The 16,968-nt window shown below is 41.6% G+C and overlaps 1 protein-coding gene across 13 annotated transcripts in view; it reads left to right on the plus strand.

Annotated features, from left to right (window-relative positions):
- The window catches only part of FOXP1 (forkhead box P1), a 377,320-nt gene that overhangs the window by 296,925 nt on the left and 63,427 nt on the right, over positions 1 to 16,968 (plus strand). For 11 of the 13 annotated variants that reach the window (XM_050979145.1, XM_050979151.1, XM_050979149.1 and 8 more), the window contains 3 exons: positions 5,459 to 5,596; positions 6,684 to 6,773; positions 12,031 to 12,190. In XM_050979145.1, the coding sequence (XP_050835102.1) occupies positions 5,459 to 5,596; positions 6,684 to 6,773; positions 12,031 to 12,190 (388 nt within the window). The remainder of the gene's footprint in view (positions 1 to 5,458; positions 5,597 to 6,683; positions 6,774 to 12,030; positions 12,191 to 16,968) is intronic. The other 2 variants (XM_050979152.1, XM_050979150.1) reach the window with 1 other exon arrangement.

The raw sequence follows: 16,968 nt of genomic DNA on the forward strand, positions 1-16,968 counted from the left end.
CGTTTTTTCCTTTTTTTTTTTTTTTTTTTTTTTTTTTTTTTTTTTTTTGGTTTTAAACTGAATCATTATAAAATCACCACTGTTTCAGACCATGTACAGCAGCTTATATAATTTTTCCTTTCACGATAGAGATGGAAACAAAAATGGTAACTTTTTAAAATGTGAAAAATTATGATGGTAATCTCAAGCTTAAAATCTCACTCATCTTTTTAAAGGGGTATTTGGATGTGTGTGTGTATGTTCTGGTTTAGTCTCTATTTGACAAATGTTAGATGTAGAAAGGATTTAATTTATGTAAACTTTATATTTTTATGCAAATTAAATGGGTATTTATTATAGCAGAAACAATTATCCTGGCACTTAGTGAGAAACCTGGTATGCATGAGAAGTGGAAGATAAGATCAGATGTTTTATTCTGTAAACAAATATGAAAATATTCCCATTTTTTCCTCAGCTAGAAGAGAATGCAAAAGACGGCAGACATCCTGACATGCCAGGGAATGTCAGCATAGCCCATCATTTTGCTTTCTGTGGGTCAGAGGGAGATCTTCACTCCTGATAAAATACGATAAACAAAATTATTATAATAAAATGCTAATTTAATTTTAAGGAGGTTTTTCCCCTCTTACAACAGGGAGTTGTATTGTTACAGAGAGCACAGTTATGCTAATGACAGACTATTTAGCTGATTTTACATTAATATAATAAACATTACCTGTCTTAATGTGCTGTGCTGTATTATGGCAAAAGAACTAAGTCTAAAAGTCAGATTCCTTTTCGCATAATGAACCAGCACAGCAGTTCCTGCATGAATAATTCCGACAGTGGCGTTTTGTGTTGGGGTTTTGGAGGATGAAATATTTTGTTGGAAATGTTTTAGTCTCAGGATGAAAGCAGGTCCTGCCTCCCTTCAGCACTTCTTATTTTGCTGGGCTCTGCTTTGGCTTGTGGCACCGTGCCTCTCTGCTTGCCAGGGTGTCAGTCCTTTATCTTCTCCTGTTTTGCATTGTTTCGCCTGAATTTTTTTTTTTTTTAATATTTTAAATATATTGCATTTAATATCTTGCTAATAGGACAGCTCAAGTTGATTGTTTGATTTTGTCTGGCCGTAGCTATTTTTACTGTAATTCAGTATTATTGACTGTTCCTCAGCGCCTTGTTCTTTTCTGCGTTCAGCTGTTTTGCTCCGTTTAACTTTTATCACAAAATCTTTAACCGAAGAATTGCTGTTTGGAAATCCAAGGTGCCTGGTATGAGGGCTGACTGAAATCTAGTTCAAACATAGATGGCAGGAGAAAAGGATTTTCTGGGAGAGTTATTCTTTCTGAATTAAGGAAATCCTCCCCATCTTCCTTGCCTGCCTGCTGACAGTTAACAGGACTACAGCCGTATCCAGCATTGGAGGCACGGGGTGTGAAAATGGCATTCTTCTTTTTCCCTTTTTTTTTCCCTTCATACAAGATTAAACTACTCGAAATTATTTAGCTGGTATTTAATTAAATTAATATCACCAAAAATGAGGGAATGGAGATGATTAAATAGGACGAAATCATTTTCATCCCCGTGACTCTTGTCTGGGTTGTGTGGAGGAGTGACAAATGCATCCCTGCTGTAATTTCGTGGGGAAGTTAAAGGGGAGCTTGGCCCAAGTTTGTGGAAGTTTCCCTTGGCCAGTCTTGCTAAAAATAGGGTGTTTTTAGGGCTTGAAATGGGAGGGTCTCAGAGGGGACTGTGGGGCTGGGAGGGCTTTGGGGGATGCAGAGGAGCAGAGGCAAAACCCTGAGAGAAACAAAAACAGTGAGCGAAGACAATTGTGAGTATTAAAGACATTTTTTGCCGTTGATGGTATTAGCATGTCAGCAGGTCCATACTAGCACAGCTCCCAAAGCCAAATTGCAGCTGTATTTTTACCTTTGCTGCCAGGTTTACATGCAGCTGGGTATCTACCACACCCTATTGTTATCAGTCAACAATACCAAAAGCAGTTCATTAATCATATCAATAACAACAATCATGTTTCAAGTGCAAAATAGAAATAAACAACTTGAAAGAAAAAATAAAAGATTGATTTCTTCTCTGCATGCTAACTTAGCATTCTTTAAATATATCTGCCAGTAGTTTAATTTGAACTTCAACTCCCTGAAGGCAGTAAGACAGAATTATTTTAGTTCTTCATAGACTGCCTTCTGTGATTCATTGTTAACTCATAAAACATGCTCATTTTCATGTACTTAAACAGTTAAGTCATTTTTAAAGTTGGTTTGTAATTTTTTTTGGCAACACATTTAAGTTGACATCTGAGAGATAGAAATCTAAAATGAATTTATAGCTCTTGGTTTAGGTTTCACTTACTATCAGACAAAATATCAGAAATAAATATTTTTTATCTAACATAATGTAAAGTATATTGCACAGTATCTAAAATAAAGTTTAGTTTTGACTGAGTACACTCAAAAAGGGACCCATAAATATTAGAGAGCTGTAGTTAAGAACTTACATGACTGTTTTAAATACTATTGATTTAAACCACTGGCTAGATTTTATGAATCAAAGTGTAATTTCCAAGCTTTGGCTATATTTCTCATCACTAAAGCACTCTCTCTTGTGTGCCTTTAGCAGCTTTCCAGACATTCAACACGGGATTAAATGATAGTAGTTACAATGATCAATAGGTTAAGACTGGTACAATCACTCTTACCGCTAATGACCTCGGTAGTAATGGGTAATAAAGTGTGGGCTATAATAGCCTATTGCTGGTGCTGCATGCCCTTTGATTCCTAGTATTACCAGGGACTAGCTACATGGAAAAGTTGGACGTTGGGAGTTAAGAGAGTGGATATATAGGCCATCATTCTTAACTATTTAAAGTCCCTCAGACCATATGTGTGTGCCCACACTTGTCCGGGAGGTGTGCTGTAATTTTTAACACAATAGTTTCTGGTTCATTTAGATTTGTTTGTGCAAGGTTTCCGTAAGTTGCTTTTGTGATAAACTAAAGTACAGGCCGTGGCTAAATGTTGCTGTTAGCTATGTTTATAAATGGAAGGCAGCACATTCTTTAGAAGCGCAGGTGTGGTGTGAAAATGTGGTTTCAGATGGTAAAATGAAGTCAAACGGACCAACACAAACCCGTACTCTGTGTACTTGTACTCTATGGCTGTGTGCAGTACATACGTGATTTTTTGTTTTTTCTTTCTGCTGAAGTGCTTCTGTTCTAGCAAGGAGTGTGCAGCTAAGAGATTTGTTACTGGAAGGTGCATGGCCAGTTTTCAAAGATAGGGCCTAATCGCCAGATCTGTCCCAAGATAAACGTGCAGAGAGGCCATGGAAGTGAATGGGAGTTGTCCCTGCCCAGCTGACGGCAGAATGCAGCCCTTTGGATTAATCACCAATGTGTAGGGTTTACAGCACCCCACCCTATTCCTGTCTGTATCCCTGCTTGTCGTCATAAATCTGACTGAAGAGTATTTGTCTTGTCTGTCTTCCAAGAAGGGCACAGAAAACATACTTAAGCATGCTTCCTCTTCTGTTTGCTTGGTCCAGCTTCAATAAGAGGTAGTACAAACCCCAGGGTAAAGTAAACTTCTCTGGGGCTGAGAATAATGAAGGTGAATCACACTTTGGGGCGAAGATAGTGACGGCAGGATTTAATTAAATAATTTTCTACTCCCAGAAAAGTTTGTAAAAGACTGCAGATTAAAATATTCTGAATTAATGGGATTACCCATCCTGATGACTCAGTGTCCTCAGAGCTGGTCCTGCATGGCGAGGTGGTGGCTTTCTCATAGATATGGGGACATGGCACCATGGGAGATTGACCACTGGTTTTGGTGGTTCTGGTGTTTTTCCCATAATTAAATCTCCTTTTTCCCACCCCATCAGTGATGTGGGAACGTGCTGTGCCACAGGGAGTGCTCAGAGAGCCTCGCCATGTCGGCATTAGTGGAATGTCATGGGACGGTGCTGGGCTCTGCTCAGGCAAATGTTTTGGAGGCAGTGTCTGTCCCTGGCACATGACATGTACACAACAACACCGCGAGATGTGCGCTGTACATGCGTCTGACCTTCAGGAACCATTTTTAGTTCATCAAGATTAGTGATGCTGAGAAATCAGGACATCAGTGCATAATGACTGTGAAATTAGGAATGAGAGCTTGCTATGCAAATGACAGGACAAATCATGTGAAAAAGTCAAGATAAACTGCATATTAAGACATTATGTTACATAAAATTAATACTGCATTTCTCTCTTGCTTACTACTACACTGGAGGTTTTTTTTTTTTAAACTCCTTTATCTTCTTATCAGCTATTGTCTGCTGATTTTTTTTAAAAGTGGTGCACGGAAAAAGTGCTAAACATATTATTAGCTTTTATTGTAATACATGAGATGACAGGAGATCCTTTTTAGCAAAGTATATCCTTTACTGCCTTTAGTTTTGTGCTGTCATGTGTTTGATTTAAAACTATAGAAAAGTAAGGTGCTTCAATATTACTGTTAAAATTCATATGGGTTTTGTCTTTTCCTCTATTGTTTTTTCCCCTCTTTTTCTTTTCCTTTTTTGGAGTGGAGGGTAGAGGGGTGGGTTTCTAGGGAAATAGTCTTCTTGCATTACTGGGACTGACAAAATGGTTCTCATGTAGTCTGCAAATTAAACACAAGTGCAGTGATTATTTTGAATAGCTAAATTACATTCTAGAAAGCTTGCAGAATTCATAGCATTGTCATTAGGTATCCGCTTGAATACAATTTGTGTAACCTTGGCCAAGACAGCCTGTCATTTTAATGTCAGTGTTTTATCTGAACAAGACATCATCCTTTCAGATACAGTGTACAGGTTCCTTGCAAAGATGCCCGTGCAGAAACGTGTTAACAGTTGCAAATATGAAATGCTATCAAGTTCATCACTGTAGCTGTTTGTCACTGAAATGTCATGGAAAGCGGCTTTTAATGGTATCTCACATAATATGAAAGAATTGAAGACATCTGTATGCTGGGTGAATATGGAATGGTAAAGACATCGTGGTAGGGCCTTTCTGTAAAAATTGCATAGGAGTCTAGTGCTGTTATTCACATCACTGAGCCTTCCTTCAATTTTCTGAAAAACCTGTCGTAATAGGGTCTAGATCCCATCAGCGTGGGATATTTGGCTGTTGGATTTCTCTACAGAAGGCAAGGGCTTTCTGGGAGGGGAAGGACCCAGCTGATGATTTCTTGTAAAAATAAATAAATTTTTACCATATTACTTGCTTTAAGGAATTTCCATCCAAGAGTGTTTTATGAAAGGGGAATTTAGTCACCGGGAAGGTGTGGTCAGTACCTGTGTGCCGGCCAGGGTGGGCTATGAGGACTCTCACCTTCAGCCCCCTTGATGCCAGAAATGGGCTCCCCTGGCGTGGGTATGACGGAGGAGCTGTGGGGATGTGCTCTGACCCTCTTTGTCTCCTCTTGGCCTTCAGGTTCCAGTGTCGGTGGCTATGATGACACCTCAAGTGATCACTCCCCAGCAAATGCAGCAGATCCTCCAGCAACAAGTGCTAACTCCCCAGCAACTCCAAGTCCTGCTCCAACAGCAGCAGGCACTCATGCTTCAACAGGTAATTGTTTCCTTAACAGCTGCTCAGGTGGCCCCTATGGATGCTGGAGGCTTCACCTCCTGGAACGCTCTTGGGGAAAGAAGCTGCCCACATCTCAGGTCTGAACCTTGGAGCAGCCATGGTGTGAGCTGCACTGACTGCTCTTTTGTTTTTAATTCTAGAAATAGCTACTGGAAACAAATCCAGAGAGCAGTGCTAGGAGTGTTTCCAAGATCAGCTAAATAATACAGATGCATATTTAAGTGTCAGGACTTCGGCAGATGTCCCTGTTGCTTTTGCCTGCATCCCTCAGAAGGCTTGGTGTGCCCTGACTAATTGGAATAAACAAGGTAGAAGGGCCATACTTCCCAATTTAGACCTCGTTATTTCCATCTGGAACCGTAAAGGGACGTGGAAACAGAAGTGGAGAGGTTTGCAAGGCTGTTTGATTTCAGCCAACATATGCTGGGCTGTGTGTCAGTGCTTCTCGCAGCCCGTGGTCCTTTCTCAGCTGGAAGCTGGCCACCAACAAGCCCTGAGGCTCTGTTATCACAGGGTTTGGCACAGCGGGGTCTCAGGGAGCCGGGGTGGGTGTCAGCATCCCCCCAGCCTGACCCTGCCTGCTCCTCCTGGCTCCCAGGCTCCGTCCTGCCTGCAGCCAGAGCGCTGCCTGCGCAGAGCACATCTGGGGAACGGGAGGAGGAGAGTATTTCCCAGGATGTCTGTGCATGTATTGAACAACACTTAATACAGTCAAACCCTATCATTTAGAAAGCATGTGTGTTTCACAACAGAGATCCGCCAGGCTCTCTCAGCAAGGGCATTTTGGCTTTGTTGTTACAATCAAAGGTCATTCCTTGCCTTATTTTAATTAGTTTGTGTAGAAAATGGTATGTTTTTCATCAGTTCATTTTGGAGATTACTTTTCAAACGATAATGCCAAGAATAGTCAGTGTGCACTGAATTTATTGTTGAGTTTCAAACTAAAGGTCAGACCATTACAGATAAAAGGATGCTATTTTTCAAATCACAGTTTGTGTGTTACACCAGAAGGGACACTGAATTGGCTCTCCACTTTGTTACTTACCATCTTTCCTTTTCTTTGTAGCAGCAGCTTCAAGAGTTTTATAAGAAACAACAGGAACAGTTGCAGCTTCAACTTTTACAGCAACAACATGCTGGAAAACAGCCTAAAGAGGTACAGACAATACCCATTTTACTTTCAAACCACAGATCCCTGGGGACTGTCTAGTGGCTATTAAACTGTCATTCATCTTATAAATGATTGCACAACTGAACTGACTCTATCGGGCCTCAGCTTTCAGATTTAGAGTTATTGTCCTGTTTTCGCCTCTGTTTTCCTGTGCTTTCCATTTGCTCGCTGCCACATATTTTATAGCAGAGGACCAGGCCTTTCTGTTTGGTATGAGTCCTGGAGCAGGCATCTAGACTTGTATCTTGGGAGAGTGCTTTGGGGAGTTAGTTATGGTGGAGAGGGGAGGGGGCAAGGCAGCAAGCCCAGATCACTGCTGTCCTCTCTAAACAAGGCAACATGCCGAGAGGTGTTGAGTTTGGGTTTGCACTTTCCAGCCAGGGAGGTTCTGATTGCACATTCCTCACACTGGAGCAGCATCAGTGGTGACATAGAGAAGAGGTGGCAGGAGACCTTGCTCTGATGCTGCCGTGGTCCATAACTGGAGGGGACAGGCCACGGTACCTTCTGTCTGTCCTTTAGATACACTTCCCTTCCAAAATCCCACATCGAAAACTTCGTTGGTTTTGGTGGGCTTAGATTTAATTTTTCTGCATTTACATTTACTTTGAGGTGCTGAGCCCACCTGATAAGTATGGAGGAGTCTGAGACTTTCCTGTTCAATCTGACATCAGGGCTGGCTTTGGTAGATCCTAGAAAGCTGCCTTGTGGCGCGAGACATTGGGTGATGTCCGGCGACAGCGGCTCTGCTTGTGTCACCTGACAAGAGGTGTTGCTCAAAGCATGCACCAATTCTGCTCCCCATTCCCCTTGAAATTTCGGCAAATCGTGCCACCTGTGCCAAGTTTCAACCCAGAGTGAATTTTTCCAGCTGAGTTATAAACCCCTGAAAACAGGGGGGTTTATAATGGAAACGCTGACACAACCTTAACCATAGCGCGCTTACGGGCGCCACTATAATAAAAAGGGAACAGATTAAAAAGTGTCTAAAATGTAAATCTAAAGGACTAACAGTAATTAAAATGGAAATGGCACAGGGAGGGAAGGCATGTAATTGTGAGATATCACTGTGCAGAATGCTCTCAGCTTTGTTTTGCTGGCTGTTTTTCTAATTCAGTAGGGCTTACTCATCAGTGGCAGTTCAATGCGCGTTAATGACTCTGGGATGCAGGCATCACTCTGGACAAAGAAATGATTATTGTGCGGTCAAAAGAAGTTCAAAGACAAGAAGGGAATTTCAGTTTTTTCCTTAGAGATCCACATTCAAGAGCATATAAATTAAGCCAAATGTTAAAAACCACAGTCTGAAAGCTGACTTCAAAGTCACAACTCTCTAATTAATGAACTGCGAGCTTCAGTTTGGACAAGTCGTGGTTTGATGCGCCCATAAATCAACATGACAGGTCTGTTTCACAGTCTCAGACAGCGCTTGTCATTGAGTCACATCAGATGTAAACACAGCAGAAAAAAGAGGGAATATGAAGGAGGTGCAATTGATCAACAGAATTGGTAAAAACCCACTTTTGAAACGCATTATGCATGATCACAGGAAATGGCGATAGCCTCAAGAGGCTTTCTCCTTCTGCTGTTGCTTTTTTGAATCAGATTTCTAACAGCCTTCAAAAGGGAGAATAAGAATTATGGAGCTTCTCCCCTGTGGCTGGCAGGCAATAACCCCCTGTTGTTATTTTGTGCTTCTTTCTTTTCAAAGGCGTCAAAATTTAGTTTTTTAAAGATCTTTAACTCTATATTTGAAGACAAACAATAAAGGGCTGCCACTGTCATTCTTATCAGTTACCAGGGATTGTATTTTTTCTTTCTGTTGCCACTTCTTATTAACCTCTTATTTGGTCTATTAGACATAGTTTTGAATGCAAGCCTACATGCTGGGAGAACATGAAAGTTCAGATGAGCTCAGAGGGCAGATAAAGAAATTTGAAGGGGAAAGTTACACAGCAGAATGAACGATAAAAGTTAACTCTTCTAAATTGCTGTTGTCAGACAGGAGAGCATCTCAGACACAAAGATGAGGGCTTGGAGCTTAAAGAAAAAAAATACTTTGTGTTAAAAAAGACAAGAAGGGAAGTTAGACAATGTGATGGCATTTCAATATCTAACACACTGATTTACTGTGGTCACACTTCTGATATTACACTAGCGAAAGCAACAATAAGAAAGGACTCCTTCCTGTTTCAAGAAGAGCATTTTAGCACGATAGCTGGAAAGAGAACAAGGACCTAACTCTCTCAAGCTTCTTCTAGGGGTTTGGGCGTGGGGGGGGAGTATTTTTGCTGATGGTTTTAGTGGAGATCCATTTCAACAATGCATTTCACCCCACAGGTTTGTTCAGCCCAGCTTAAGGAGGTTATTTTTGCTAAATTAGCATGGAAAAGGTGGTCTTGTATTATTTTATTTCTTCCCCCTCGCTCTGGCACTGAAAACTGACGGGCAGTGCCATGGTGGGGGCCGGCGGCTGCCGTGCTAACGAGGGCTGAGCTTGTACCTTGACAGATGGAACAAGCGCATTCATGTACGGCATCCCCCAAGTCATTTTGTGAGTGCCTTGTCCTATTGTGCTCTTGAGAAAAAAGGAAGACACAGCAAACCTCCCCAGCCCTGCTGCTGAACTGGACCCGACCCCCGAGCAGAGCAGCAGACAGACCCCAGCGAGGTTCCTGGGGGTTTTACTCGAGGGCTGCACGGGGTAGCAGAGGCTGAGCGGTGCCCAACAGTGAGGGGCAGAAGTGCTGGGGGGGATCTGAGCCCTGTTCCTGCTCTCTCCTGGAAAAGTCAGGGCTCCCCAGAGCCAGAGGGGTGCTCAGGGTCTGGCACAGCCGCGGCGCTGGACGGAGCGTGCTGTTTCCCGAGCAGGGCCGTTTGTCCTCCGGCACTGTGACAGTTTATGTTAGGCAGTAGGGAGTAACCTAAGAAAGGAAAACAGACCTTTGACAGAAGCTTTAGGGAGGGGATCAAAAATGCAAGTTTTATCAGGATATTTCAGCATTTTAACACTGACTACTGACCTGACAACAGGACTGCACCGAGACCTTTTTTGTATGCATTCAATTGTGAGAAGTAAACAAACTGCCTTGTATCCTGTGTTTGGTAACTGGGTGGGGAGCGCAGTTTGGCAACGTGTCTTGCTTTTAAATTCTTTCTTGGACAATGGGCCTTGTATACTTTTATATCCTGGCTTTTCAAAGTAGAGTGTGTTCAAGAGCTTTTCTTAGGATAGCTGAGAAGACAACCAAAAGGGCATCATTCAATTGATGTAAAGGGGTTTTTTTAAAAAAACCCTGTTTGCTAACTTTGCAGTCTTGTGGTAAATAGGTAAGACATAGCTTACTACTAGTACTAATAATATATATTAATATAAATATATTAAGGGTATATATTTTAAAATTAATATTTATGGAGGCAAGCGTTACTTTAGCTCAATACAACTGTTGCTGGGGCCTGCATGCATATGGTGCTGTTGCAAATAGTTGCAACAAATGGATGTGTCAGAGCAAGCTGTTGCAAAGAAATGTAAACTCTCTGAGTTTCAGAATATCCAAACACCTATTTGTTTAGATGCGTTCCTGAAGTCCAAGGTTTTCTTTGGAAGTAAGATAAATTGAGTTTATAAATAAGGTGAATAGAATGGCTGACTCTCAGAGTTGTGGGTATTCAGTCAGTTGCAGTATTAGGATTGATGGGGCATGGTGGCACAAGAAGGTGGGGGTCAAACCCGCAGTTGGTGTCTGTCAGTTGTGCTCCAGCAGCTCTGGTGGGACTTTTTCCCTGTGTAACACCAGTAGGGGATGGGGCCAGAGATCCTCTGGCTTGGTGTCAAGGAAAGATGACAGAAAGCTCAGGATCTGGCCGGGGTTTGTTTGTGAAAGTGTGCAGTTTGGTAAGAGTTAATTTTCTTTCCATAATTGTTAGCCATAATGTGTATAAGACCTCCACCTTGATATGATTCCTAGCAGATTAGGGATATTAGATAATTTCCTTCTATTTATTGTACTACTGCACTGTATTATCTTTCTATCACTCAGATAATTACTAAGGAAATCTACATTAATTTTTTTTTGGCTAGCACAAGGAACTGCTAAACACTGGCATGATGTATTGATGTTTTACACAACAAAAGTTTTCCTCCTGTCATTGTACAATAAATAAAAAGATATTTATCAAAATGCAAAGCCTTTCATGGATTTTAAAGAACAAAGCAAATAAAATACAAGATGAGCATGGAAGCAAAACCTAGAGGCTTCCTTAACTGAACAAAATTAAGGACTCTGAAGCCTCGAGTACTGTACATATTAAACACTCACATTCAAGTAAGATGTTGTTTGCTAAATTATGAATGTGTGTAATTAAAATCTAGTGGCTGTTTCTATGAAAGATTTACAATGTTATTTCATCGTTTGTCATGGCTAATTAACAATATTAGATGAAGTTTTTCTTCTTCAAAGGTCTGATTTTTTCTCATTTATTTATGTCAGAAGTGATAAACAGAGTAGTTAAAAGCTTCTCTGGGTACAGTAGTGAGAAAAGCAACATGTTCTTTTACACCTCGAAGGTTCAGGGTTCACATCCCTGTGGAGTAAAGCAACTCCATCTTCTTTCTAGTGAGAATAATTAAAAATTTCAAAGTGCAGAAGTAGCAGCCTTAAATACAGCACAGAATAATTCCAGTGTAACAGAAAGTATTGTGAGGCTTGATGGATGAAGAAGAGAGTGAGTATAAAATACCATAAATTAAGCCAGTCGAATTGCCTTAATAGTTGAGACAGCCCTTGAATGAGCAAACAGAGCACAGTGCAGGGTTTCTTGTTACATCTAAGTGTGATGTGATCATGGGGTGTGATTCTCATGTTCTTTGCCTCAAAGAATTACCCAGGATTTTCATCAGCATTTGCTTTACCCACCACTGGAACACAGCCATGTCTGGGGTAAAACAAGAACACATGGAGCAAGAAATGCTATATACATTTGTAGTTGGGATGGCAGCAGGGATTTAGGCTGGGTGAAAGTTAACCACTGAAGATGGGAATCTGCAGCCCTCTGTTAGCTCCAGCATCTAACCATACCTTGGGGTCCTTGCCAGGGTGGTGGGCTCGCTGGCTTGGCCTTGATGCCGAGTGACTGCCATCAGAAATGGAAACGAGTTGAGACAAGGAGCCCTGCGAATCCTCTGCTTTGCTCTTGTATTAACAAGTGTGCATTTTAATTTTTTTGTGTTGTTTTTTTCCAGCCCCAGCAGCAGCAAGTGGCCACACAGCAGTTGGCCTTTCAGCAGCAGCTCTTACAGATGCAGCAGTTGCAGCAGCAGCACCTCCTGTCTCTGCAGCGTCAGGGGCTGCTGACGATCCAGCCCGGGCAGCCGACTCTGCCTCTGCAACCCCTTGCACAAGGTAGGTGAGAGGTTTGGGTGGCAGAGCCAGGGCAAGGGGGCACACTCACACAGAATTGTCACGTGGGAGGAGGAAGAGAAAGAGCTCACAGGCTCATAAAATAAGCACAGAAAGATTCTGCCAGGCAGGGTGGGCATTGTGAAGGTATTTTTTGAGAAGAGCGGTGCTGCAATCCTGGGCTGCTCTGGCTGGCAGGGTGCAGAGGGCTTGGAGTTCATGTGCAGTTTGCACAGCTGTAGCTGGTCTGGCAGACTCAGCGCTGCTGGTCGTGCTCATCTGGGCTTGGAATCCTTCACAGGAGGAGTCTTTATTGATTCCTGGTGCTGGCTTCATGGCTAAGGGTGTGTGAGAGCAGCTTTTCCTTTCCCAGATGTGTTGATTGGGCCTTCCTGGTCCCAGCCTGGCCATGAGCTGGCACAAAGCAGCTCTAACCCACAGGCTGGGGAGCTCTGAGTGCCTTTGGCTCTTGCTGCCAGGGAGAGGGGACAGGGCTGCTCTCCACAGCCTTTGTGTCTCTGCCTCAGTGCTTCTGTTCCTTCCTCCACACTGAGGCAAATTGGGATTAACTCCATTTAATTCTAATGGTGTTATTGACAATTAGATCCTCCTACGTCTTTATTCAGTCCTGCACTCTGCAAGAAGTTACTGCTTTGCTGAAATCCCAATTTATTTTATTTTTTTAAGTCATTGATACACTGAAAGCACTACTTAAATCCACAATACCTCTGACAGTGATTATAACCTAGGGTTTTTATAATCTCTTTTCTTTTTTGGCTTAAATGTATTATTTTACTTTTTAAACTGGGTTTGTCTGTAAGCCGTGGGACAGTTCAACAGACTTGCCTGAGCTCTGGCTGCAGTGGTTAGAGCAGACTCTTTGGAGTTAGCATGGCTCAGGCATGCCATGGCATCAACCATGATGCTGGTATTCCTGAATAATCCTGCCTTCTCCTTCTCTTGCCCCATAATAAATTTGAACATTCACCTTTACAGCTTGAGTCAGCCCAGCTTGAATGATTTGGGATCTTGAAAGCAGCCTTAGGGTTGTTCTTAGTTTCTAAATCATGCAATGAATTTACATTCAGCTCTGTTCACTTAAATGGAGAGAAAAAGACGAAATTGCTTCTGTTCTTCACCCTCCTTTTTTTTCTGTGTACATAGCTGTAAAAAAGGAGAGTGAGGTGGCTGGTGAATATTAACTTAGATGGATAAATAGGCCAAACTGGGGAGTGGAGTCTGCCTTGCTGTGTGGCTGACGTACTTTATTTAGGCTTTTTTTTACCAGACCCAGGAAGGTATTTAAGCCCTTAACTCCTGTGTTGGGAAGCTGAGCTTTTGGGGGCCTGACCCCTGATTCCCCAGGTCTCAGTTCAACTTCCCAGCATCCTAGAACTGGATACCTGATGTGGAGCAGCACTGTGCAGGAGTTGGAGGCTGATCCATGGGAAGGTGGTGCCCAGCTGGGAGCTGCAGAATCAGGCTTGGGGCAGTACCTGGTCAGTCACCATCGATGCAGGGTGATGGGGAGAAGGTGTGAAATAAGTCCAGGAAGAAAGGGCACGTAGATGAAATGCCATTTATGCTTGCAAGATGTTGTAACGTGCATTAATTACGCCTCAGATTTATTGTTGGAAGCATCCCGGGCTGTTCCCACACACCCCCTGGACTCAAGCTTCAACCTTGCTAATTTTTCCCACAGCTCCTATACCATTAAGTTGGCTCAGTAAGGTTCATTGTATAGTCCATCAGTTAAGCTGTCCAAAGGAGGGCAATTGGGCAGTGACAAGACACGCTCATGTGTAATGTGAAAGAAATGAATGTGGTGATGCATGAAGTGTAATCTGTGCGGTAACACATCGGAGACACCAGTAGGTAATTCAGCCGTCGTGGCATTGATTGATATGGTTAGCAGGGAAGTGTAACTATTAGTCCTCACCCAGGAGCGTATTTAAAGCCTGAGGGGTGCTGACTTGCATGCCAGAGACGACACAAACATAAGCACAGAGGGCTGGTTCTGGCAGGGAAATGAGCTGCGAGCGTTGGGGGAGGCAGGAGCCGGCAGGAAAGAGGGACTTGAGACTCGAGGCGGGTTGCAATCCAGCACGATATTTTATTCCTTTTTATCACAGAGACGATGGCTTAAAACTGATGTCATTATGAGGTTTAAATCAACTTTCTGCTTGCTTGAACATGGTCACCTGGGTATGGAGGTACAAGGACACAAAGAGGTTGAGCAACTCTGTTTGTCTTTGAGCCAGTGATACCTGGGGTTGGGAAATTGAGTTCCGTGAGCAGTAATCTGTCAACTGTCCTCACAACATACATTTTTTAAAGCTGTGCCTACATTTTCTTTCATAATCAAGAGGACTAGTTGTCCTGAAAAATGCAATGAAGAGCCAGGGCTATAGTTTAAAGTAATTGGTAATGGACACTTCTTATTTTAAAAAAAAATTACATCTCTCATGCCCTTTTGTTTCCAGAACAGTTTGCAAGACTGAGACAAATACTGTAAGTGTGTGTATAGAAGAAATAAAATAATCCCTCTAGTAAATGTAGCTGTGAATTCAGTTAAAAAACATTTTGCTTTTATGCTTAAGTATCTGTAATAGTAATAAATGTTTCCACGGAGAGAATGCTGCTTCATAAGTGACATTTTAGTTATGTTTTCAGAACTAATAGATTGTTTAAATCTGTATTTTAGTTTCATTTTAGTTTTTAATGCTCCCCTATTGTCTTAAATAAAATAGCACATCCTTTAATGTTATATTTGTGTAATCTTTTCTGCTTAGTATTTAGACACTTCTATAATCTAGATTTTACATCTGTACATAGCAGCAGTTTTAAAATAAACCCCAATTTCAGCAGTGTTCTGAGCTGCGAGAGTGAGATTTTCAGTATCTTCTAAATGAAACTGCAGATCACACTTCAGATCACCAGTGAGTGAAAATAATAGGACTGAGACATCCAGGTGTCTGATTGCTCCCATAGATTTGGCAGTTCCAGGTCTGAATCCCATTCCTGGTCTGTAGGAAGTTACAGGGATCCCGGGTAATTGCAGTGCAGTTCTGGGAATCTGACTTGAAATTTAGCTCTCACTGCTAAAATGAGACTGTTAAATGGTAAATTACATAATTGATTGCAAGTGGTCGTGGATCTATTTTACTTGCTTTTGCCATTTGTTCTATTATTTTATGTAACCATTTCGCTGGATGAGTGATGAGCATACCTTTCAGCTTCCCAGTTCGACAGGCTAGTCAGGAATTCTCTACAGAATTATTCTAAAGGAACTAAATTTAGGGCAGGAGGAGAGAGGCTATTTCTAATTTTATTTTATTAATCAGGTGATGTAATCAATTTTTGGCAAGGGGGTTGCGTGCAGACATGTATGACATCACAGTTAGCTCTTTAAATTAATGTCACCCAGCCTAAAGTCCTTACTACCTCCAGCATTTTCCCCCACAAAACTGGGAATATTTTATTTTTCCTTCCATCTGTGGTATAGTTGTTATTAGTACTAATGAGAGTTACACTTGGATGGGAAGTTAGATGAAACACTTTGACTTTTAGAGGCATAAATATCATGTGTGTGTCTGTTTTAGTAGCTGTAACATTTTCAGACTTTTCACTGGGAGAAAGCTTTGATAGATCCAGAAGTGACCAGGAGAAAAGTGGAGAACAGGGAGAGGAGAGTGGATGCTAGCTTGTGTTTAATTAAAAACCTACAGAAATCCAGATTATTAAAAAAAAAAAAAAGTGAAAAAACGCCAGTTATTCTCTCCCTATTTGCCTCTTCTGGAAAATAAAAATAGGTGTCGGCTCATATGTTCTCATATCAATATGTTATCATCAACAGACAAGTCTATTCACTATTGTTTCAACTGAGTAAACAGTGTGTAAGGGTCAGCCCTGCTCACAGGTAATTGTTAGTGCGCAGACAGTCCTGTCAAGCATGTTAGCTAAAAATACATCCCACACTGTCAGTTTGCAAGGTGTTTGAAAATAATAGCCCCCACACAGCAAAACAGGACACGGGCTTGTGTACTGACCTTTTTCTTTGTTTAATTTGCTCCAAGGTTTAATTCCAGGGGACAAGTAATAATTGAATATGTCTAATAACTAAATGCTCATCTGGGACAAAATCCATCAAAATATAATTGGCATTTGGGGCTGATGAAAGGAAAATGACGTGGCTTTAGAGAAACGGATGTGTCCTAAGAATATCTGATCACTTAATGTATAAATTGAAGCCTCTTCCCTAATATATATTAATTGCAGATACTTAAGGATTTCAGCATTTTTTTGTACCGGAGACCAACTGTTTTTGTTAATGCTACTCTGGGAAAGGCGGGGAAGGTTATTGGTCTGTCGTGCAATAATTTACTCCTCTTTGATATGCAAACGATCCACGGTGAATATAAAAAAATCCTATCAGACTCATTTCACAGTTCTTAACCACTTAGATTCTCTGGAGTCTATCGCCTCATTAGACCAGTGCTCTCCAAAGCTAGCATAATTAAAATCTTTAACAGTTTAGCAAAGTAAAGATGTTTGGCTGATCACGTTGAGATGATTATCTATCCATTGTATTCTAAATGACAAAAATAAATTAAATTTAGACCTTGGCATTTTTTATTATGTGTTTCAAATGAATATAATGCATACTGCCTTATTTTTTTATTTCAGTACCTTAGGTTGGGTGAAGTACATGCCTGTGAGAGCAGCTGCTGTACACTCAGAAAATGGCAGGTTTCCTTAGGATAGCTCCAGAGCTACAGCAT

This window comes from Serinus canaria, chromosome 12, assembly GCF_022539315.1.
Source record: "Serinus canaria isolate serCan28SL12 chromosome 12, serCan2020, whole genome shotgun sequence".
NCBI lineage: Eukaryota > Metazoa > Chordata > Aves > Passeriformes > Fringillidae > Serinus > Serinus canaria.